The sequence below is a fragment of the Panthera tigris genome, chromosome X (assembly GCF_018350195.1).
Source record: "Panthera tigris isolate Pti1 chromosome X, P.tigris_Pti1_mat1.1, whole genome shotgun sequence".
Taxonomy (NCBI): domain Eukaryota; kingdom Metazoa; phylum Chordata; class Mammalia; order Carnivora; family Felidae; genus Panthera; species Panthera tigris.
The window spans coordinates 7,387,190-7,411,602 of record NC_056677.1 but is presented as its reverse complement, the minus strand read 5'-3'; the positions used below and the strand labels follow the sequence as shown (position 1 = coordinate 7,411,602).

The 24,413-nt window shown below is 45.4% G+C and overlaps 1 protein-coding gene across 1 annotated transcript in view; it reads left to right on the top strand.

Moving 5' to 3' along the window:
• The window catches only part of MID1 (midline 1), a 148,254-nt gene that overhangs the window by 73,487 nt on the left and 50,354 nt on the right, over positions 1-24,413 (top strand). The window contains exon 3 of the mRNA XM_007084803.3: positions 6,749-6,844. Within this exon, the coding sequence (XP_007084865.1) occupies positions 6,749-6,844 (96 nt within the window). The remainder of the gene's footprint in view (positions 1-6,748; positions 6,845-24,413) is intronic.

Here is a 24,413-nt window from a genome sequence, read left to right as displayed (position 1 = left end):
CTGAATGATTGAAATTTTAGGCATATTCCTCCGCTCTCATAGCACGGATTGAAAATGTTAAGTGAGGGGCGCCTGAGCGGCTCAGTCAGTTGAGCATCCCACTTCGGCTCAGGTCATGGTCTCCACGGTTCATGGGTTCGGGCCCCACGTCGGGCTCTGCGCTGACAGCTCGGAGCCCGGAGCCTGCTTCAGAATCTGTGTCTCCCTCTCTTTCTGCTCCTCCCTGCTCGTGCTCTGTCTTTCTCTGTCTCTCAAAAATAAATAAACATTAAAAAAGATTTGTTTTTAATAAAGAAAATGTTAAGTGAGCTGAGTTGTTGAAATTTTAAAATGATTTGGACCAACAGAGAAAGCACTCCGTATTAGCCAATAAAAAGTGTTTAGGTTATTTTTTTAAAGATGTTTTTATTGTTTCTAAGGAGACCAACTTTCTGCAAAGGACCAGTAATCAACTCTGTCATTGTGGCTCCTAAGTGGCAACAGCCAACCCTTAAACAAATGACAGTTTTTGTGCTCCCGTAAAACGTCATGGACGCAGAAATTTGAATTTCATATACTCTTCGTGGGTCACAAAATTTTACCTTTTCATTTTTTCAAACAATTTGAAAATGTCAAAACCATTCTGAGCTGGCAAGCCATACACAAACAGGTGGCAGGCGGGATTTGGTCTGCGGGCTGTACCGTGCCGTCGTCCCCTGCTCTGGGAGATTCAGATTTCCCCAACTTGAAAGCTTTTGAGTAGAAATAATCAACTACTACTGTCAGTCTGTTTTCCGATATTTCCATGATCTTTTCACCATCTAATTCTTTTTTTTTTAAGTTTATTTATCATTTTTGAGAGAGAGAAAGAGAGAGAGAGAACACAAGCAAAGGAGGGGCAGAGAGAGAGGGAGACACAGATTCTGAAGCAGGCTCCAGGCTCAAGCTGTCAGTGTAGAACCCGACGCGGGGCTTGAACCCATGAACTATGAGATCATGACCGGGGCCGAAGTCCGCCGCTCAACCAACTGAGCCACCCAGGCGCCCCTTCACCATCTAATTCTGGACTGACAGCTGGTTGCCTCTTATGTGCTGTGTGGAGGCCGATTCCAGAGGCTGGATAGGGGCAAATGAGCAGAGAAAGGCAGCAAAAGAGCTGCCAAATTGGACCTTCACGGCCCTTCCACTTACGCAATAATCCTAGGAAATGCTTCCTGTGTGTTCCGCTGATAAAAGTTACAATCGTTTTATCTGAAATACTTCTCTATGGGCACAAATTTTGCAATGGGAATTTCTACATTTCAGATTTTCAGAGGTTCCTAGTAATCCAGCTTCCTTCACCTCAGTATTGATTCTCAAAAGTGACACATGTGGTTACGGGTCCGTTGCTCGCCTCTCTTATTACCGGCAGAAATAAGGCCAGGGGATGAGGAGTTGTTGGATCTGCTAAAATTAGAACTAGGTGAATCTAACTCTACTGAGATATTTACCTATCTCCATTAAAATCTGAAAGCTCTTCTAGACCATAAATGGTATTTAAAAATTGCTCTCTGTGTATTATTGACTACCAGATTAGAATATAAACCCCGAACTCTGGACGATGGAATTTATAACTATATGGAGCAGGTTCTGTGGAATTAATATAGAACTATCAAATAAAACCTGACAAGGTAAATACAGTATCGCGTATCAAAATGGCTCAAATTGTAGTCCACGGAACACTAGACTTAAATTTGTATGTAGATGGAGTTTTATTATGTTTTTGAAGTTCCCTGGGCGGCCTGTCTTGCCAGGGCATTTGGAAATGTTAGCTATCATAACCAATGAAAAAAGGCATTAAAAAATAAAACCAGCATAAATCACACGTATCCGCGGTCCGTCATGAGTTGAACCTTAAACTCCTGCGATGTAATTAAAACATCTTAAGTGTTTCGTTACGTATATAAAGAGTTTTTGCCTTCACGCAGGTGGCATGTGTTAATACGGGTGTGTTTTCGTATTAAGGATTGTGATTAAAGTTTCTTAGAAGAAAATGTATGGATTGTGGCACTCAACGTGTTCATATCCTGATGGTGCTGGAGCGGTGGTGTTGGATGTCAGGGCTACAAACACGGTTCCTGAATGTCGCTCTGAATATTATGGCATGAAACAAGCCAGATCTGTGTTTGCCTTGAAAGGCATCCAGACTTAATATTATACTTTAAAGACATTTTCAAGCATTGACTTCGGAATAAGAGCAAACATTCTTTAAGGCCTGGATAAACCCGAAAGGAATTACTGAAATCTCCTGTTTCAGGCATACATTTTAATAGTAGCACTCAATGACAAGTCATTAATTCCCTGCAACCTGATTCTTAGGTACGGGTCTCCAAAGGCTAAAATTAGCAGTATTTTTGTCTGCTTACCTTGCTATTCGATTAGGGATCAGCGTATGTGGAAATACAAAGCTCATCTGTTAAGTTGCATTGACTATTCTCGGCTGGTGTCCATATCCGATGCCTACAGGCTCGTATTGAGATTGGTGTGAAATCCGCTATCCTGCCCTGGACTGTTAAAGCATCGGCTCAGGTCATGATGTCACAGTGGGAGTTTGAGCCCCGCGTCGGGCTCTGTGCTGACAGCTCAGAGCCTGGAGCCCGCTTCGGATTCTGTGTCTCCCTCTCTCTCTCTCTCTCTCTCTCTCTGCCCCTTCCCCTCCCGTGCTCTGTCTCTCAAAAATAAATGAACATTAAAAAAATTTTTTAAAAATAATACACTAGGATTATTTTCCCAGTAAACTTTCAGTTGAGTTCTCCCGGAAGAAGAGCATGGCTCGCAATCCACGTTGGAAGGTGACCCAGGAGGCATCTGTAGGGCAGAGGGGAAGCGGGACCAAGAAGGGAAGGAAGCGGAAAGAGGGTGTGGACTGGAGCAGGTTGTTGCTGTGGGCCACTGGGCCCCTCTCGCTGGGGCTCTCTGGAAGATGTTACGGGGCACGACTCAGAGCGCTCCCACCTGGGAGATGAGGGAAACTGGGCTTTTCATCCACCCACTGCCCCTAGAGGCATCAGCTTCCCCTTGTTCTCCCCAGCACCCCAGCCTGCTCTGCCTGGGGCCAGATAAAACCCCAGTGCGGAGAAGAACAGGACAAGAATAGGTGCTCGCAGCCTAAAGTCACCAGGAAGCCTGAGGCACGGGGTTGGTCCCCTTGTGGTGCCTGCTACCGACACCAAACTGAACGCGTTTCGATGGTTCCTGGTGTACGTGTTCATTTTCTCCCCTGACCTAGACAGTAGCCCAGATTGTGGATGGGAAGACTGAGCCCGAGAGTCCCTTGTCCAGGAGAATTCAGGTGGGAGGGCAGCCCCCCCCCCCCCCGCCCCGTCTCCTCACTCTGCATGTGTGGTCACTCCGGCCTGCCTCCTTCGGTCTCCACAAAGCTCAGCACCGTAAGGAGATGTAAATATGTTGACGTTTTCGAGGTGAGAACAGGAAACTAAAACTATTTTTTTGGTACTCTGTAGAATTCCTTAGATATCCACAGGGAAGTGGATACTTACATACGCTTAGTCCCCCGACCCTTATGCCAAAAAATATTATCTCTCTTCTGCACAAAGCACAGCCAAAATTAGGAGGTTATAGGACCTGCTGACCGCCACACAGGATGTTAGCGATACAGTTAAGTTCTAGAAAACTCCACAGAAGTCCCTGTGGTGGAAGCTTCTGGATGCATGGTTCGCTGAGCGCTGGATTTTGTTACCTTCCCATTACCCGGGCTTTCTTCGCAAGTGTTGTCAGTCCCTTTGGTACTTCTTGGAAACAAGTGTCTCCCGGCTTCACTTCCCTTTATTATGCTTGTAAGTGACTCGGTAATTCTTTGTGGACTTCAGTAACACTTGTACTATTTAAATGTGAATAACCCCAAAGGATCTAGATAGGTCAGTGTGTTTAAACCACAGGCTTTAGTCTACACATTAGTTGATTAAAAACAGATTTTTATACATGATGTATGCTCAATAAAGGGAGGGGAAGCAAGCAGATGTTTGTAAAATCTAAATGTGTTAGATTATATTTATTCGGCTCTCTTTTGCTGACTCGCTTTAGAAAACTCACACCTGTGATAGCTGAACTGTAAACAGTTAGGTGATGTCTTTCCCTAGAAATTTCCTGCTCTGAAGGGTCAGCCAAAAAGACAAGTAAAAAGATTCCCTAAGATTAACATACCAAAAGAAGTTGACAAATACACCATAAAGTAGTCATATCTAGATCAAGGACGACACTGAATAATGGAGTGTCTCAAAATTATACTCTGGTCTCCGACCATAAAATGATTGGTGGCATTTTTCTCCTTTAAAATATTTCTATTTGAGACTCTTTGAGTGTTTGACAGTTCGTGTTGGTCTTCCAGTCCGGATGAAATATGTACAGAACCTCCCTCTGAGTTCCGAACACATGAGAATTACAGATAAAATATTTTCAAATGGATTTTAAAGCCAGTAACCGGGGCACCCGGGTGGCTCAGTCGGTTGAACGTCCGACTCCGGCTCAGGTCATGATCTCACAGTTTGTGGGTTCAAGCCCCGCGTCGGGCTCTGTGCTCATGGCTCAGAGCCCGGAGCCTGCTTCAGATTCTGTGTCTCCCTCTCTCTCTCTCTCTCTCTCTCTCTCTGCCCCTTCCCCGCTTGCGCTCTGTCTCTCTGTCTCTCTCAAAAATAAATAAATAAATAAATAAATAGACTAATAACCGTGTATAAACATATGAGGAGAATCTCCGAGGACTGGAAATGAAAGGAAATGTAGAATGGTGAGGGAAGGCTGAAACTGGGCTGCTCATGAGAAGTGGGGACGAGACAGAGCAGTGGGGACCTGAGGGGCACACGGCGGAGACAATCCCGCACGGGACAGGAGACCCAGGACTCCCCAGGTACATCCTGGACTCGTCGCTCCCACCTTCTCTGGAATTGGATCCAGATAGAATTCTCAGGGAAGGAAACAGAGGCACCGAGTCATACCAGGATCTGTGCCTCTCTGACACACGGGGGTCTCGTGGGAGGGTCCTCGCCAGGGAAACAACCTCGAGCCCCATCATCAAGAGTTCGGGTTCTTGGGAAGTGTTGCACGCAGGAAAATATGGAATTGCTTTTTTTTAAATTTTCGAATAGGCTGAGGAATAAATAAGAATGTTTCGTTCTCTTGAAATTATGAAGGAGGGAATTGCATCCTGGGAACAGGAAGAGAAAGTAATTCAAGAAGAGGGAGCTGTGATAAAGAATCCGCGGGAAATGAAAAAGATGGTCCTTGGAATAAAAAGAATCAGGCAATAGGATAAAGACCGGATTAATAGGCTTAACTTGCTTAAGAATGACCAGAGAGATTTCTGCTTCTGACTTACACATCTTAGCCGTTAAATAAAAGTGATTATTTTCCTGAATACACCTTCCTAAATCTAAACTTTTGGAAAGTAGGAGAAGTAAACGCTCTGAGAAAGCAATTTCACCGTGTAATGAGCTATTACCACCTTTATGAAGTTGTTAATTTTCATAATCCGCCCCCCATACTCTTTTCAAATCCTTTCTCTCAGATGGCATTACAAATCCTCGATCTGTTTTCTTTTCCACAAAATTTCCTTCTGCCCCATATGTCCGCTGAATTTGTGAACTGGCTGACTTTTGAAACACATAGTCGCCCTAATCCTTTGCCCTGATCTGGGTCCGTGACATTGTTCTAACCCCTGCCCGTGGAACGCGCTTCCCCGCACACACCTTCGCGTCCATCCCATCTTCCCAAGAAATCCCCTCTTGTTCGCCAGACACTCCCTCGCCCATCCTTCCACCCGCGCCCATCCTTCCCGACTCAGCGGAAAGACTGTGTCCTCCGGGAAACCTTCTCCAGGTGGCCCCGACTCTGCCCCTTGGCTCGCTTAGAGCATCTCTCACCCAGTGGCAGTGCTATCTCCTTGTGGACGGGGAGTGGGAGTCTCTATTTTTGCTTCCCCAGTATCTCTCAGAGTCTGGCTTTTAGCAGAAACTCCGTAAGTACTTGTAGGAGTGGATAAATGAATGGATGGCATAAACGAAGAATGAGAAGTGGGTTATTGTGGTTGAAAATGAGGTTTAATAGTCATTGCAGGGGGCTTTAACTTTGATGTTCTCAAGGAATAGGGAATAATTCTAGATTCGTAAGCAGGATAGTGATGTGAAAAATGTGGCCTTCAAGGAAATTTGATCTGGCATTGATAGGTTGATAGGCAAAGAAAAGAAGTGTGTGCAATAAAACGTACCGTGAGTAAATGTGTATGGCGAGGACCTCTTATATCTCATAAATGCCTATAAATAGTCATAATGTCAGCGATAGCCGGATAATTCAAACCTTCCTCTGAGGGGCTGACCTCAGCCTGCCCGTAAGATGGTAAATCCTAAAAATCCAATAATGGTTGATTTGCTGTGGGAATATACTCCTTATATTATTGCTATTTCTGATTCAGGTAAAGAAGTAGAAATCCAATTACCTCCTTTCTCCCTAGTTCGTGACCTATAACTCATTATTCAGGTACATGTGCCGGAGTTCGTACGAGAAGCAGGAACAAAAAGAATGAAATTTGAACCTTTTTTGAAGGTTCTTTTAAATGCAGCTTCTCAAAGCCAAGCTTAAATCTATAAATCCTTAAAGCTGCGTCGATTTCATTGAGGTTTCTGAAAAATGGATCGGCTCTTCCTGAGTATGAGTAATTTTGTGTATGCTGAAGTATTAAAAGTATGCCGCATAATATTTTTCTTCTCTTTTTGAACAGCAAAACTTAGAGAGTAACCTCACCAACCTTATTAAGAGGAACACGGAACTGGAGACCCTCTTGGCTAAACTCATCCAAACCTGCCAGCACGTGGAGGTGAGTGTCTCTGTGCGCTGTGTTTCATGTGAGAACCGCCAGACCGCTGGGCTGGTTTATCCCCTCGGCTTTTGCATTTTTAAGATGGCAGCCTTCTTAAAATTAGATCGTTTGGAGAAGCCAAATAGAAGAGATGCACAAAATCGAAGGAAATAGAACCTCGGAGAATCCCTCCCCACGCACTGCTTTGTTTTGCCCCCACTGCTGTCTCTGCCTCTGTGCTCCCACGACCTTCCCCCTGTGTCTCTGTGTCTATGACCAAACCTCCTTACAGGGACACCAGTCGTCGGACTGGGGCCATCCTACCCCAGCACGAATTCACTTCAACTTGATTACGTCTGCAAAGACCCTACTTCCAGATAAGGTCATATTCGCAGATACCGGGAGTTAGGACTTGGATGTAATTTTTCCGGGGCGGGGGGCGGGGAGAGAACATGATTCAACCCACCGCAGGTGTCTATGAAATGCATCTTCGCTGTCACATATGTTTCCATGAAATTGACCACTTGTTGGGATTAAGTCAAGAGTGTGCTTAGAATGGATTCGCTTGTGGCAAGGGTGTCTCCAGGGAACGTTTTGAGCCTTGTTGATTAAACAACATGGTAAATAACAGTGAACAAGCATAATGTTTTCATTATTGTAGGGTAAAGTGAATATGTGTTGTAGGAATAAATGGATGAACAAAATGGAATGATCCACGTGCTATATTTTATTTTTATGATGTGACGGCATTTGACGTTTAGGACAATCAGAAAGAATAATTTCTCTCCAGTAAAAAAAAAAGAAATTACCTGTGTTTTACGGGGAAATCTTACAAAGCCTTTACAGATTGGGTGATCATTCCATTCAGTTTCAGCTAGTGACTTCTTAAAGCACTCAGGGTCTGGTTTCCATTACGGCCGGTAGTGGTTTCAGAACAACGGTCTTGCTCCTAATGCGGTATTAGTATGGCTCGAATTTACAAAATGCTATCGTTGTAACGTGTAAAACTGCTTTCTATGATGTTCAGCAATTTCGAATGATTGATAGAAATTTATAAGCAGATTTTGTTTTGAGGCCAAAAGATGAGATATTTAGCTGTGATAAAGGCTTTCGAAATAAAGCTACTTACTGGGGCGCCTGGGTGGCTCGGTCGGTTGAGTGTCCGGCTTCGGCTCAGGTCGTGATCTCCCGGTTTGTGGGTTCGAGCCTCGCATCAGACTCTTCGCTGACAGCACGGAGCCTGTATGTCTCCCTCTCTCTCTGCCCCTCCCCAGCTCGTGTGCTTTCTCTCTGAAAAATAAACATGTAAATAAATAAACAAATAAATAAATAAAGTTACTACTGAATTGATTTTAGCAGGCTTGCAAGGAGACACATGTAGGCCATGAGAAGTTATGCTAGACAAGGAGTAAAGAATATTCATTCATTTTACTGTGTTTCCGAACAAAGCCTCCAAATGGAAAGAAATGCTTGCAGGTGAATAAATTTGGTATTTGGGAAATTTCTTCTAGACAAAAATGAAAGAAAATGAATTATGAGTAGAAAAGTGATGCGAGGAGTACCTATGTTTTTACATGTGTCTCTTATTCATAATTATCGATATTCTCAGAGTGTAACTTCCCAGCAGTTGAGCATCCAGTTCTCATACAATAACCAAATGGGTCCGTTGAGGATTTATCGAGGTCACCGATGAAGGACCGGCAAACAGTGGGGGTGGGGGTGGGGATGGGGTGGGAGTGCGGGAGGAAGGGCGCCAGAATCAGGTAGCTGAATGAAATGCAAAACTGGTTGGTGACGTAAAGGGCAGTAAAGTCATAACGTTTGGGCAAAATGAGTTGCATATCATCAGTTTTCTCCAAGTGTCCAAGTTGACATTTAACTTTGCAGAGACTAAGCCTCGATTGAGAGTAAATAGAAAGCCGAACTCTGTGACATCCCAGCCTGAGGAGTTACATGACCCTTCCTCGGGCGGCCTTGGTGGAGGATGTTCTCCCACCGCCCCGGCAAGGGCGCACAGTCTTCTTGTTGCCTTATTTCCGCGTGTTGGATAATTTAGCTTAACGTGACTTTCTGCTCTGTCCTGGACACCGTTGATCTATGAGTTGTGTTCACTACACAGATATTTCTGGGCGAGGGTGTAAATTTTTGCTTCCAGCCGGTGACTTCGGTTGGTTAAAGCGTCACGCTAGTCTGTTCGTTCCGTTCGTGTGTGGGGCATGCACTGTGCTGGGTGCCGAGGACCCACCATCTTGTCCAAGACAAAACAGTAACCACAATGCCAAATCGGAAACTAATTGCCGTAAGAGAGGTACGGACCCCGTACTTGGAATTTCAGAGAAGCAAGACGTTTCTTCCGGCTGGGTGTCCCAAAGGCAGTGCCTGCTGTGAGCCCGCCTCCAAGGGTAGGCGGCCTTGAAACCGAGGCGCGGGGATAGAATGAGAAAGAGTGTATGTGCGCAGAGCAAGTAGTTCGTTCTGTAGACACGCAAGGTGTGTCGGGGGGATCCGTAGGAGCCGGCTTTCGAGAGCTGAGAGCTAGGTGGGCTTTAATAATTGCATCCTCGTCTAGCTATATGTGCTCTTGAAAGTTTAATGAGGGATTGAGGAACACAGAGACTTGGGTAATTTTCACAGCGACACCTGGCATCCCTGATTCTTTTCAGGAAGTGATATTTTTGGCTAATGGAAAGTTCGTATGGACCTCTTCGTGCAAAATGCACTAAGTGCACACCCAAGGGAAAACCTCACTGCGCACTACTGAACTCCAAAAAGCCAGTGGAGTTTGTCAGGCACTTTTAAATGCAGGCGGTGGAAAAGAATTTCCTGGTTCGCATCCTAGGTTCCTAGACTGTATTTCTTCCTTTTCCTCTTCCTGAAGGTGTCCTTGTTTTCGGGCATGAGCATTCCTAGGGAAAATAATCCCGTGACTCTCAATTGTTGTAAATCAAATCAACGAATTCCCACCAGATCCTGAGGAAATGCCACATCCTTATAAGTCCACACCTCCTTCCTGGGATTCACTTCTGCTTTTCTTTAGAATGAAAAGAGTTTGAAGGTCTCCCTCCCCCCACACATCCCCATTGTTTCATAACTTGTTTTTACAGCGAGGGTAAGCAAATGAAATGGCTCTTAGACAGTAAGTACCAAATCTTTCTTTTAATGTGAGTTTATTTTTGTTTATTTTGAGAGAGAGGCAGAGAGCGAGCAGGGGAGGGGCAGAGAGAGAGAGAGAGAGACAGAATCCCAAGCAGGCTCCGCGGGCAGCACGGAGCCTGACGCGGGGCTCGAAATCACGACCCGTGAGATCATGACCTGAGCCGAAATCAAGAGTCAGATGCTTAGCAGACTGAGCCACCCGGGCGCCCCAAATCTTTTTAAAACTAGAATGAAGGCCGAGGCGGTTCAGGCCTCAGGAGGGGAGAGATACTGAAAAGAACAGTATCAGGTAGACTCCCAAAACGTGTGTGTGTGATGTGGTGGCTGGGATTCTAAAAATGAGTGGGTTTTTAGCCACTGGGCTTTGGTTTCTTCAGGAGAGGAAGACATTAGAGAATTCCGTTGGGATGAGTGTAGCGTTAGTTTGTCTCAGCCTCCTCCCCGTTTTATTTTCAAAATCAGAGGGCCTAGTTTAGTTAAGCAAATACTGACATGTTTCAAATTCTCCACACATTCTGAGAATCGAGTCCTTTCACAGAGACTATAACACCTGGGCACAAAAGAGATGTTCCTTTGGGGGATTACAGGTGGCCAATGACTAAATCCACTGAGAGATGGTAAAGAAAGACTGGGCAAGGGTGACTAATTAATTGCCAGATCAGAGTGGAGAAGACAAAGGCTTTTTTTTTTTTTTAAACAAATTCCTTTTGCCATTGTTTTTCACGCTGAGTTCTTAAACGATCTTTTTCTTTGATTTTAATGGAAACTTTGTTCTTTTGCTGGCTTTCTCTGAGTCTTGCCACTGCTAGATCACACGTGAAGTGACAGACTTCTTGGGGGTGAACTAAGGGCAATTTCATTCCATTTTTGCCCAGATATTGGGCTCCGTGAATTGAGAGGGAGGAGGGTAATATGTTACAGTAGCTTGTAAGAAACGGTTAAAAACCTTGATTTGGGAAAGCAGGGGGTCTGTAAAAGACTTTTTCAGTCATTTACCACATCCTAAAAGCACTCAATTTGTAAGCTTTGAAATAAGAGGAAAAATTGCTGGGTTAAAAAGAAACATGAGATTTTTATGTTTATTTTTTTATTTTTTTATTAAAAAATTTTTTTTAATGTGTATTCATTTTTGAGAGACAGAGCATGAGCAGGGGAGGGGCAGAGAGAGAGAGGGAGATACAGAATCCGAAGCAGGCTCCAGGCTCCCAGCTGTCAGCACAGAGCCCGACGTCGGGCTCGAACCCACGAACCGCAAGATCATGACCCGAGCCGAAGTCGGACGCTCAACCGACGGAGCCACCCAGGCGCCCCAGGTTTTATGTTTAAATTAACTTTCTTATACAGTTTTACGCAAAAGCGCTCTCCCCCTCTCTCTGGAAACCTTGGCGATTGCTCTGTCCACAGCCATCGCATAAAGACCAGCATCTGAACGCCAAATGTGCTGTTTGTGTTTTGTGGACAGGTGTCTGACCTTGTAGGACATACGTCCCGCTGGGGGCCAACTTGAATGTGCAGAGTCATCATCTCTTGTCACTTGCAGAGGAGGGTTAGATTCCCACCCCATCTGAGCCCTCATGAGAATGCTCTCAAGGTATAATTGGAGTCAGATTCTGTCCTCCTGAAACCACATCATCCATGGGTTATGAGCCACTGTGGTAAAGGCTGCTCTCCCACGTTCAAGTCTTAGGATTCCCAGGACAGACGAGAAGAAGATTGACTACTGCATGTGTATAATGGCTATGTATCCAGTTTGCTAAAATGGACAGCTCATGTACCAAACTTCACTTTTCTCAGCCGTGGAGATTGAGTGTAATCGTTTATTAAAGTAGTATGTAACACATGCTTGAAACTCTTTCCTTAGATTCATTGTTCTTGTCTTTAAAAAAAAGTTTCATAAGGGGGGTTGGATCCTGTTACCATCTTAGGTATATTCGTGAGGAATTGTGGGAAGACATCAGCAGTAAGTCTTCCAGTCTTGTTTTGGAATAAGAGATCAGTCTCAGGAATGACTGAATATAAGGCTTAGTTAGTTTGGTATTACTTTGAGAATGACATTCCCAAGTTTCAGCTTTGAAAGTTGTTTAAAAACATGATACTGGGGAGCCTGGGAGGCTCAGTCGGTTGAGCGTCCGACTTCGGCTCCGGTCATGATCTCGCGGTTTGTGGGTTCGACCCCACGTCGGGCTCTGTGCTGACAGCTCGGAGCCTGGAGCCTGCTTCGGATTCTGTGTCTGCCTCCCTCCCTGCCCCTCCCATGCTCCTGCTCTCTCTCTGTTTCTTAATAATAAATAAATGTTTAAAAAAAATTTTAAAACATGAGCCAAACCTCCCCTCACCTGCTATTCTTTCTACTTTGGATGGGATGAACTATTGTGTCATATTCAGAATCCTACCAGGTGGCTTGGATTGGAGTGTGAGTACATGTACGTGCCTCTGAAGATCATTCCTCTGAACATATTTCAATTTAGTAATGCAGATTTCCAGAGCTAATACTTCAATGTGAAATAATTGGCCTTAATTGGGGCCCAGTGGATGAGCCGTGGGAAAGAGAGAGAATACATGTATCTTTATTTAAAATTTTTTAAGGGATATTTATTTATTTTGAGAGAGAGAGAGAGAGCCTGTGAGCATGCAGGGAAGGGGCAGAGAGAGAGGGAGAGAGAGAGAATCCCAAGCAGGCTCCACTGGGTCAGTGTGGAGCCCAATGCGGGGCTCAAACCCATGAGAACCGTGAGATTATGACCTGAGCCGAAGTCAGACGCTCAACCGACTGAGCCACCCAGGCACCCCAAGAATACATATATCCTAATGTGGTTTCTCCCCATAGTATAGGAATTCTTCATCGTGTCTCCCCTACACTATTCCACACACAACCTCCTTGCCTGGAGATCATTCATTCACTCATTCATTCATTTATTTTTGGAGAGAGAATGTGCATGCGCAGGGGAGAGGGGCAGAGAGGGAGAGAAAGAGAGAGAGAAAGCGAGAATCCCAAGCAGGTCCCGCGCCTCAGTGCGGAGCCCAACTCGGAGCTCGATCCCACAACCCTGGGATCATGATCCGAGCCGAAGTCAAGAGTCAGATGCTCAACCGACGGAGCCCCATTTGAAAAACAATTTTATTTAATTTTCTTTCTTGCCTTGAAATATTCAGATGGTGACTAGCGCAGTAAGGATGCTTCTGGCATGATGTAAAGAATAATAAGGATAGGTCGGGACAGATCTAAAACATGGCCGCTGTGGTTAGTTCTGACTCCAGCTTTCACGTGAGATGGTGGTAGTTGAATGGATCCAGTTGCGGGAGGGACGATCGCAGGTGAGAGGGTGACTGTCAGGTAGATTGTGTCTCGTGATTGTGCTTGTGCCTGCCCTTCAGAGAGATAAGCGGTCCCAACCGTCAATCTGTCATTTTGTTACTGAACTAGCCTCTTTAGTCTCTGGGTCTCAATATCTAGCTTAAATTATGTTTCTCAACAAATGAATATAAAATTGCTTTTCACGATAATCAAGCTGAAATCATCTCTGTACATAAGATAATTACAGAGTGGGAGAGAAATGGGACACATCATCTTTTGCCTTCATTTGATTCACTTCTGTTTTAAATTGCTAAATGTTATAGGGAAAACTGAAGAGCTCTGTTCTGATTTTGAAATTCGCCAGCAAAATAATTGAGTCATGCATATAAAATGTTCGTTAACAAGAGCACAATTGTAGCATTGATTATTTTCGTTTGAAACAGAAATATGAAATTTGAAATTCAGCTATTTAAAAAGCCCGAGGCTACCACTGCGTGTAAAAGGCTTTCAGTGAGGAGCAGCACAAATAAAGATTTTTACAACCAAGTGAGGTAACTTCCCGGCCTGGGAATTTATGATAGAGCTTTTACTATGCTTTTAAAAGTATTTTCACTAGATAGAACATCAGGTTTCTATATAGGAGGTGATGAAAACTATCCTAGTAGCCTAATTCTCTGACCAGGCAAGCTCGTTTGGGGCTGTGGTAAGTTCAAGAAAGCCTTCCATCTGTTTACGTAGGTTGGGAAGATGGCACCTTGTCCCTCCTTGCAGATGTTAGAAGGTGATTACTGTATCGAGTCTCACAGCTCCACAGCGACATGTGGCTGTCATGTAGAGAAGACGACAGTGGGAGGACTTACACAGATATACACCAAAACAAAAACGACCACTTACAAGGTCCCACCGTAACTTTCTGATTTTATTATCCCAAAGCCTGTTGAGGTGAATGTCCTTCAGATGACCATGGATATGTGACTTGAAGGCAGACGTAACAAGAATCAGCCAGTAAGACAAAAGGGGGGGCAGGGTGACTGAATCTAATTAAGTAGTAAAACAACTTGAGTGGTTACTGAACTTCAGCTACCCAAACCAGGTGAGAGCGTTGAAAGAGATGATCAGAATCTTAGATTCCTAGGGGAGTTCTCCCGGCAAGAAACGATCCCATCTGCTGGGAATTGGAAACCCTGTCCAACTCACCATAACATCTTTGAGATGATCAGTTTGCTCCCTTTAGTAAAGAAAGTTCTTTTTCTCCTCCTCCCCAGGAAGATTGAGGAGTATGTGTAAAGACGAGAACCGAAACAGTATCTATAGAATCAATGTTTTGTACTACAATGTGGAGCGAAAAACATGTATTTTAAGGGTGTGTAGCGTTTAAGAGAAAATAGCATATTACAGAAATTTGACAGGCGAGCTTTGAAATTCCAATCCGAAACACGTAATTTCTTTTAGACCTGTGATTGTTCCGTTAAAAGTGTAAAATAGTTTGTTTGAAACCAGTGCTGGGAACGTTCAGGAGAAAACTGGAGTTTCACTACATTTGTAAGTTTAATTTATTAGATTTCTAAGAGCTACTTAAGGACGTGAGAAGGTTTACCTTGTTAGGGTTTTAATTTTACACCGTTAGGCATTGAAAGTGCTTATAAAGTAAGTTGAATATGTTACATTTATAAATGCAATTTAAAATGTTACAGGAATTTGGTGATAAAAATCAGAACAGCGGTTACCCATGGGCTTTCTGGGGTGAGATATTTTATGTCTTGGTCAAACTGGTGGCTGTGTTGGTTATCAAAATCCATTGACTTGTCCCTTAAGATTTATGCATTTTCCTGTAGGTAGATTTACTGCCATTAAAAAAAAAATGAGTACAGGAACTGAATCAACTAATTAATATATGGCATTGACTGTTTAATGGAGTTAGGTCTGTTCAAGATGAGTGAGTTAAACATTGATTCAGGATCCCCCCGAGAGTGATGATTCTTGGTTTTATAAAATTTGTTGGATTTATGAATAGAATAATGAGATTCACCATTTGAATTTAAAAGCCTAAGGAAAACACCATGACGATTTGTTGATACAGGTACAGTCCTTGGCCAAATATCCACGTGCTCTTCAAACACATGTCTTCCGTCTCCTGGTCGGTTGGACTCCTCGGGAAGCGGGACGCTATCCTTCTTTTCCTAGTATCTCCTGCGTCCAGCACACGGCACGTGGCCAGGGATGAGAAATCAGGACTCTCCTAGAGAGACCAGCTGCCTCCTTCTGCCCTCCCTCTGTCACTGGTGCATTTGTGTCGATCAGTGCATCAGATGAATTCTCATCCTGAAGGGCAGAAAAAGGGTCCTGCTTCTTTTTTTTAATTTTTTTGTTTATTTAGTTTTTGAGAGAGACAGAGCATGAGTGGGGGAGGGGCGGAGAGAGAGAGGGAGACGTAGAATCCGAAGCGGGCTCCAGACTCCGAGCTGTCGGCACAGAGCCCGACGCGGTGCTCGAACTCACAAACCATGAGATCATGACCTGAGCTGAAGTCGGAGACTCAACCTACTGAGCCACCCAGGTGCCCCGAAAAAGGATCCTTCTTGAGAAGACGGTACACAGGACAGGGTCTCTATGGTGGCACATCTCAGCAGCCGTAATTCCTGGAGGCAGTAGCCGGATGGCTGACGCACACTGTGAGCTCTTCCTGGCACAAGTGCCCTGTCACTGGCAGAGGGCTAGGAGGACAGAAGTCAAGGATGAGAGAACTGTCCATTGGGTCATTGCTGAGCCCTTAAGGGAGGTCACAGTGGGTCTTCCCCGTCCCCTTGTTGCACAGCTATCTCCTTCCTTTTGATGTTCTGGGATACCCTCTCTATCCCTTCTGGTTTGTAAAAGAAAAAAAATGGCCAGACAGCCACTTTGAAACAAGTTGGGGGAAACACTTTTGAACACTTTCACACATGTGGGATGATGGCTAGTCAGCCTAGGTCTGAAGATGGCTTACAGGCTGACACTTTCTTTTTTTTTTTTTTTTTACGTTTATTTATTTTGACAGAGAGAGCACGAGCAGGGGAGAGGCAGAGAGAGAATCGCAAGCAGGCTCCACACTGTCAGCGTGGAGACTGATGCGGGGCTCAAACTCACGAATCGTGAGATCATGACCTGAGCCAAAACCAACTCGGACGCATAAACGACTGAGCCACCCGGGTGCCCCTAGAATGACATTTTCAGTATTAGGCTCTCTTGATCTTCAAACACACGTTTGAAGTGCGTGCACAAACACACACACGCACACACACACACACACACACACCCCAGAACCTCAAAATCGGCAACTGACATGCATCTGAATTCTCTGGTCTTTCCTTTTCTCTTCCAGACCAGGTTAGATTCCTTCTCAGTGTCCTTTTGGCAAAGCCCAGCTTGTACAGTGACAGTGCTCTGTAGTTTGTGTCCCATCTCCCTCCTGCCACCCTCAGCACCTTCATGGGCACCAGATCCCCAGTTTCAGAAAAAAACCTTAGGAGAGCAAGTAAGCAGGGACAGCTTCAGAGAGAGACGGTGACTCTCAGTTGTCATAAATCAAATCAAGGAAGTCAATTCGAAGAAGGTCAAGAGAAGACCACCCCTCCCCAGAGTTAAGCCTCCAAATTCACCTTTTTGCCTTAGCCGGGCTCTGTGTGAGTGCGATGGGTCATCGCCAGCTCTCTGCGGCGGACCTCAGCATGGCTTTTCTCAAGGGGCAGTAAGATATGTCTGGCTCCGGGGTTTCTGGTGCAGTTAATTCTGTGTGCAGCCGGCGTGTGTGCTAGTTGTTCTCTAAGGGAGTCCTCGTCTTTGGAGGGAAGAGTTTGGGCCCTCGTGCCACTTTGCACATCGTGGGCACCCAACAAGTCCCCAGGATGGCCACCCGGCCACCACTGATGCCCTCTTCGTTCTGGGAGAGGTGGGAGTGTCGTCATTTCCTCTCGTGTACATTCCTCAGCTACCCAGACCGTTGCGGAGATCTCTGGAAAGCAGTAGCTTTAACCACCTAGCCTGGGAGCGGAGAGGGACTGCATGGAAAGTTGAGTTGGCTGGCAGAATCCTAAGAAGCACCGAATGAAGACTTGCGTGGTTCCTAGTTTTATAGAGAGAGCTCGCAAGGGCAGTGTTGGCGCGATCACGTTTGGTGCAAGATGTTTCTTCCTGCAGCATGCTACCTGAAAATAACGGCGCCGAAGTGACGATATCCGAGAGGAAGGTGGTGTTCTCTCATACCGGTGACATAGCCTCCGTCCCTTCTTAACGAAACACTGACCTGGGTCGGGCTCTGGCTACTTAAACAAAGGTCTGCTTTAATTTTTGCAGAATAAAGTATTTTTGCCTTCTGTTTTTCATGAAATGGCCTTAAAGAATTCCTCTTGTTTGTGGTCTCGAAAAAATCAGAACTATGCCCGTGAGGCCCGCCTTGAAGCCTTCCATGAAACAATAAGAAGGCTTTGTTCTTGGTCATAAAATTAAAGCGAGCAGTGTTTCCATTACCTGGCAGGATGCCGCCTGCCCGCCACCCCCTGATCCTGACAAATGTAAACAGAGCATTCTGTTTCCCAGTTAGGAGGTGAGAAGACAGTATCTTTCAGATAATGGAGGGAGGGAGGCAGGGAGAGAGAGAGAGAGAGAGAGAGAGAGAGAGGCACTTCTTCATGTAATCCCTAACTTAAGTATTTTAAGATTCAGTTTTACTCTAGAAGACTGTACATATTAAGCTTAGAACTAGAGAGCCATTGTTTTAAAAAGACAATAATAATTTCACAGTGAGTTGGAATGATGGAAAATCCAAGGGTCTCTAGATAAAGAAATACATATATTTTAGTCTGACTCACTAGATTTCATGTGTTTTCTTTTCAGGCAACTTTGCCTGTCATTGCTCAGATTTAGACCCATTTGTGGTCAGTTGTAAATGAACACTTGTGGGTAGATTGTGGCCCGAAGGAAAAAACAACCGAGGTCAGGATAGACAGCACGGCCAGATGCAAACTCTGTTCAGCCCTGCAATTAGTCAGAAGTCGTTGGGGCTGTAGAACAAACTGGATGAGTGGGACACCGGTGCCCTCTGACCTCCTCTAGATCTCTTTCTTAAGAAACGTCCAGATCATCGTCCCCTCTGATGTAGGCACTTCTGTCTGTAATGGTCAGTGCCAGGCGCTTACAGCACTCACCAGTCCTATGTTTCCTGGCCCGAGAGCTTCTGGAAGCCCGTAACACTCTGCCTGGGGGCTCCCCCACCCAGGGTGCCCAGCCGTTAACTCCAGAGAATTACTGCCCAACCACCCCTGACAGCCTCCGACCAGCCACCCATGGGAGATATTAGGTAAATCCCACCCTTCCTCCCCATCAGCAGGACCGTTCTGAGTTTCCCAGTCTCCCACCGGGATTAATCTGCAGTCGGCCACCGTGGTCTCGGTCAGACACGTGCTTCTGGCTTCATGCCCTGTCTCACCTCCCCACCCCTACTGGTGTTCCTTGGCAGCTACTTATATTTCCATCCCTGTCCCCTGCCCTGCTTCCTGGAAGCAGCTCTTTGCCCCCCCCCCCCCCCCCCCCCCGCCCCAGCTCACGTGTTCGGTTTCCCTAAAGCCTCCTGTCTTTGACTTTATTTGACTAAATGTGAATATTATTAAACACTGGGCATCACAGATATTGAAAGAGCAGTCTGCCTGCTTCTGCCGGCATTCCGGAGTGACGACACCCCGGCAGGGCTTCATAGATGTTACTTGGGGACGCGTCAGAAAGACAGAACGAAGCTTAACATTTTCCAGTCGTGCGCCCAAGTGCGAGTCCTACCAGTGATACAGTCGAGTGTATTTCACGTACTGTGAGGGATGCTGAAGAGCAAGGTCCGATCCTCATCCTCCTTAACTTTGCGGGGCGCCAGATGGCATCTATCTTTGAGTCACTCAAGCCCGAATAGGACTTCAACCTTGTATTTTTCCAGTCCATCACTACTCGGGAATCACGGCACAACAACTAAAAAGAATGCCACTTAATGAGAAATGACATGTGAGACTGAAAATGAGTAATGTAAGGTCATGGGATAGAAGCTTCCTCTTTCCATTAGAAATGACTTCCCTTCCCCGAGACGGATCACCTCTGTCCTCCCCGGCACTCCATTAACTGTCCCACGCTGTAAATAATTTTTTTAGCTTCTGACCACAATGCGATTTTTGCCAAATACATTAGTTGAAAATTACTTAATAGAAAGCACCGCTTTTCAGAAACTTTATGAAAAAGACTTGACAGGCCCAAGTGTCCATGACAGGTTAATAGATTTTTTTTTTCTTCGTTCTGTGTGCCCAACCCAAATGGAAGGGTGTGGAGCATTTATTTTATAACGTGTGTAATTAATAAGAGAGAGGAAGGGAGGAGTTTATTGTTTTTGAATGAATTACGAGCAACACCTTCCATTCCGCTTCTTCATTTTGGAACCGCTTTGAAGAAAACTGATATCTATCAAGCACCTACTATGTGCCAGAGAGCTTACGGATATTTTCATTGAAAGTATGCAAACGAGGAGACCTTCCTACACAGATTCAACACATTTTTCACACCAGCGGCTCTTTGATTACAAAGTCCATGCTCTTTTCCCCTTTGCTCGGGGTTGCCAAACTATGCCCCTTGGGCCAAGTCCGACTCGTCACCGGGTTTCACAAATAAGGTTCTGTTGGAACGCAGCCACACCCATCTGGTTCCGTATTGTCAGTGGCTGCTTTCACACTACAACAGCGGCATTGAGTAGTTACAACAGGGACCATATGGTCCGCAAAGCTGAAATATTTACCATCTAACCCTTTATAGCAAAGTCTCTCACCTCCTGCGGTACATCATGGAAGGCTCTCCTCTGTCCCCTCCCCATTGCATCAGGAAGGAGCCCTTAAGAGAATGCATTGGGGATTTGGAAAATAACTCCCCAAATTCTGGAGTTAGTCCTCATGTTATAGCTTCCAAAGCCATTGTTTTGGTGAAAGACGTAGACGGGAAAAAATTTGGATTCCTGTTATTAAGTCCCCCAGGTAATCACCACAGGCTGACCGGTCCTGGAACTCGTACTATGGCTCCTGTGTGGACATTCCAGATAAACAGAATCTCTTAACAATGGTGGTAGTTAACATTTATTGAGTAATTGCTACATGTGAAACATTTTTCAGTGACGTTTCACGTGCTAGTGCGTTTAGCTCTGAACCACAAGCTCCCCTAGGGTTTCTCTGCCTCGGCATTGGTGACTTTTGGAGCCGGACAATTCTCTGCTGTGGTGGGGGCTTTTCCAAGCATTGTTGGATGTTTGCTGGGTAGCGTCTCTGGCCTCCACCCACTAGATATGAGGCATGGCCCCCAGCCCCCTCGTGACGACCAAGAATGTCTCCAGACATTGCCAGCGGTCCCCCAGGAACACCTGGTCTACCCCGTAAGAGTCGATATTGAGGGACTTGAGAAATGGAGAGTTTAAGCAAATGCCTGAGAACATACAATTAGGAAGTAAGGAAGGCCTGGCATTCCACCCCAGGAAGACTTTCTAGGGACCCTGAGTTCTGAACTACTGCCTCCCTTAGCCCTGTTCACTCTAAATCTTCTCACCTTGTCTGACGATTCGCTTTACTGAAAAACGAACAACGTTTCGGATGGGCGCGTTGTGTTTGCTCCTCTTGGGGGGGGTGGGGGGCGGCAATCCCTTTGTGTGAAGCTTCAAGGTTTTAGGTATTAGGAGTGGTGTTCTTGCCGGGCAGTTTTATTGTATTGTTACAGTTGTGTTTCATTTATAAGAAGCCTTTTATTGCCCAGCTCACCACAGTGTGTTGCCATTTTTAATAGCGTCTCACTTCCTTATCCGACATTCAAGCTCCATTATCTTAGAAACCTCCAGAAAGGAGGATTTTATCGTGAGGTTTCTGGGAGCTGTTTTTTGATCCCGTAGCAAAAACATAGCAAGATCCCGTGTGGATAGTCCATCAATATGCAGAATTGGTCTCCTCTGGGCCCAAGCATTTCCCCGCACATCACTCCATGGTAAAGGCCAGACTATGGTTAGCACCGTATGAAGGGATTCCATCTTTTTATTTTTCTGAAAAGCATTTCTTGGGCTTTCGAAAGTTTTAGTCAGATGAATAGATTAAATATTACAAAATATTCTCCTGTACTCCGGTTTCTGCCCCAAAGACAGGGACCCTGGGAACTTGGCCACTCTTCCCCCTCTCATCTACTTGAGCTACGTCCACAAATATTTGACTTCGGTGTGAGAGAGTTTCAGGGTGAAGATTACATATAAACATATTAGATGAATTACAGTAATACGGTCTGCTCTTACTCAATTCTCCTTGGCTCAGTTTTATATACAAACTCAAGTGTTAGAGTCGCTTTCATTGTTCCTTCTGGCAGCTCCGTCTAACTTCTGCCCCAGGGTCTGGAATGTTCATCACAGCTGCCTTTGGCAATAAAACCCGAAGCACCCTCAGATCCTCGTATTTCCCTTTGCACCTGTGGGATTGTTATAGACGTTGTAGCATAGAACAGTATGAAATAATAGTGTTATTAAGACATAATCTTAACACCGACCCCTTTAAATTTGGATGCGGACTCAAAATTACATATTCTTTTTTTTTTTAAGTTTTTAATGTTTGTTTATGTTTGAGAGAGAGACAGAGTGTGAGCGGGGGAGGGGCAGAGAGAGGGAGACCCAGAATCGGAAGCAGGCTCCAGGCTCCGGAGCTGTCAGCACAGAGCCTGACACGGGGCTCAAACTCACGGACCGTGAGATCATGACCTGAGCTGAAGTTGGACGCTTACCGACTGAGCCACCCACGTGCTCCTCAAAATCACATATTCTTAGTAAGAGAGAAAAGCAACATAGCATAAAATAAAATAGGGTTTTAATCTTTCTCCAGGTCACCTTCATTTGAATCGTGGTACAGCTTTGCCTTTGCCATGAGGACCAATTCTAGGCACCCCTCCTTCCTCAACGCCCTGAAATAAAATGCCCTTTTTCCACCACATAAACCTCATCCTTTCCAAAACTTCCTCCACTGCATGCATCTGTGTACGAATAGAAAGTAACCTATCAAGGCAGCACATCCTTCTCACGAGAGGATGCAAAGGGTCTTTTCTCAAAATCTAGAGATGGCTAACTCATTTCAACAAAGCGTTTAAGATGAGAAAATGAGGATTTCTTTTATTTTTGAATGTTTCTTTATTTTTGAGAGCGAGAGAGACAGAGCACGGGCAGGGGAGGGGCAGAGGGCACTGGAGACCTAGAATCCGAAGCAGGCTCCAGGCTCTGAGCTGTCAGCGCAGAGCCCGACGTGGGGCTCGAACTCACGGACCGTGAGATCATGACCTGAGCCAAAGCCGGACTGAGCCACCCAGGCGCCCTAGAAAATGAGGATTTCTAAAATACATATTAGTCCAGTTTTACCCGTGAGAAGTGGCTAGATACTTTTCCCCATTGACGTTGTCTTCTAAGAGCGCCATAAAACATTTCTAAAGATGTTAAGGCCACATGTGTCTGCAATCTAATAAAACTTAACAGGGCGGGGGGGGGGGTACTTTTTGCTGGCCATTGCTAACCACGTGCTCTGGAGAAAATAGCCAAGATTTATGTTATCATTAACCAAGCTGGGGAATGAGTACGTGTACCTGCACATCCAGCAAAGGCAGATGAGCTTGGCACCCGGTGGCAACTTCCACGGGACTACAACTGACTGCTGGTATCTGACAGGAGTGTTACTGCAGTCGAATGGCCCCCAGCTGAATTCGATCTCAGGGCTAGGAGGCCAAGACAGGAGTGGTGGCCTTCTGTGCTCAATTCATTGTTTGACTTTCCAATCTCTCCTTCACTAGGCTGTCGAGGGTGAGATAGTTGTAGTTGGTCGAAGAGAAGAAGCAAAAGCGCCCTAGGAATAAGAGAGAGTGGGGTGCCAGCTATACAAGCCAGACTGTTCTTTTGTGTCTTCTGTAATCTCCCCTCTCACTCTACCCTTCCTGCTCCTAAAATACTCGTGACGATTATGGACACACGCGGTAGTAGGGAAATACAATTGATTCTCATTAAGTGTGGCAGTTATGTTCTATAAAGTCGCCAGGAACACTGAATTGGCCAATACTGAACCATCGCTCTTAGGGGAGAAAACACACACACACACACACACACACACACACACACACACTAACCCCTTGCATAGATGATATGATCTTAAATCCTGAAAGCAAGTCTCCTGGTAGATTCTATTGTCTTTATTTTATGAAAGAGAAAAAGAGCTTCCAGAGTGTTAACTGACTTGCCTGAGGCTGGCCCACTGACGGGTGCCAGAATTGGGACTCCAAGCCCATCCATCTGGCCCCAGAGCCAGACCTTCTTACACCACACTGCCCTACCCTTATTGTCTCCACCCTCGGACTATGGAAGAGCTAAAACAAGAAGGCTGAGCGTGTCCTTGTTCAACCTCAGCTGGGTGCTGGCAGGGTGACTTAGATTTTTTTCAGGCTCTGAGCGTGCCCGACGTGCATGTGAAAAGGCCACAAGTATTGATTTCGGGTTACAAGTGGAGTTGTTAATTTTAGCGAGCGTACAGATCGCAAATACGGAAGCTGTGAATACTGAGGTTGCGCTGTAGAGCTTGTGAGGAGGTCCCTGTTAAAAGCAGAGTTGGGAGTGCCTGCAAACACCTTTTCTATATTTTATGGCTGGTTCCTTTGCACCCCTTCGAAGACTTCTCAGAGAATTCTTGACTGACCTTCAATAAAACGGGCCCTACTCTCAGGCACGGGCAATCACATCACCCTCTTTAATTTCCTCTATGTACTAGTCATGAGCCGAAATTTTTATTTATTTCTTGACTTGTTCAGCCTGTTCCCCCTATGTTTGTATGTAAACTCTGTGATAGTGTGGACTTTGTGCCCAGCGCTGGAGTGCTGCCTGATATGCTCTCGGAACCCCGTTGGCTATCATTTGAATGAATAAATGATTAGATAGGTGAATGAATCAATAGTTGTATGCGTGTCTTTCAAAGTGAGGGACGCGAGTGTTTTGTAAGAATAGGCTTGAGCTTGCATAACATTGGCCGTCCCGCTCGCAGCCTCAGATAAGGCGTCAGGGCCTAAAGATGGGATAATAACACCTGAAAGAAG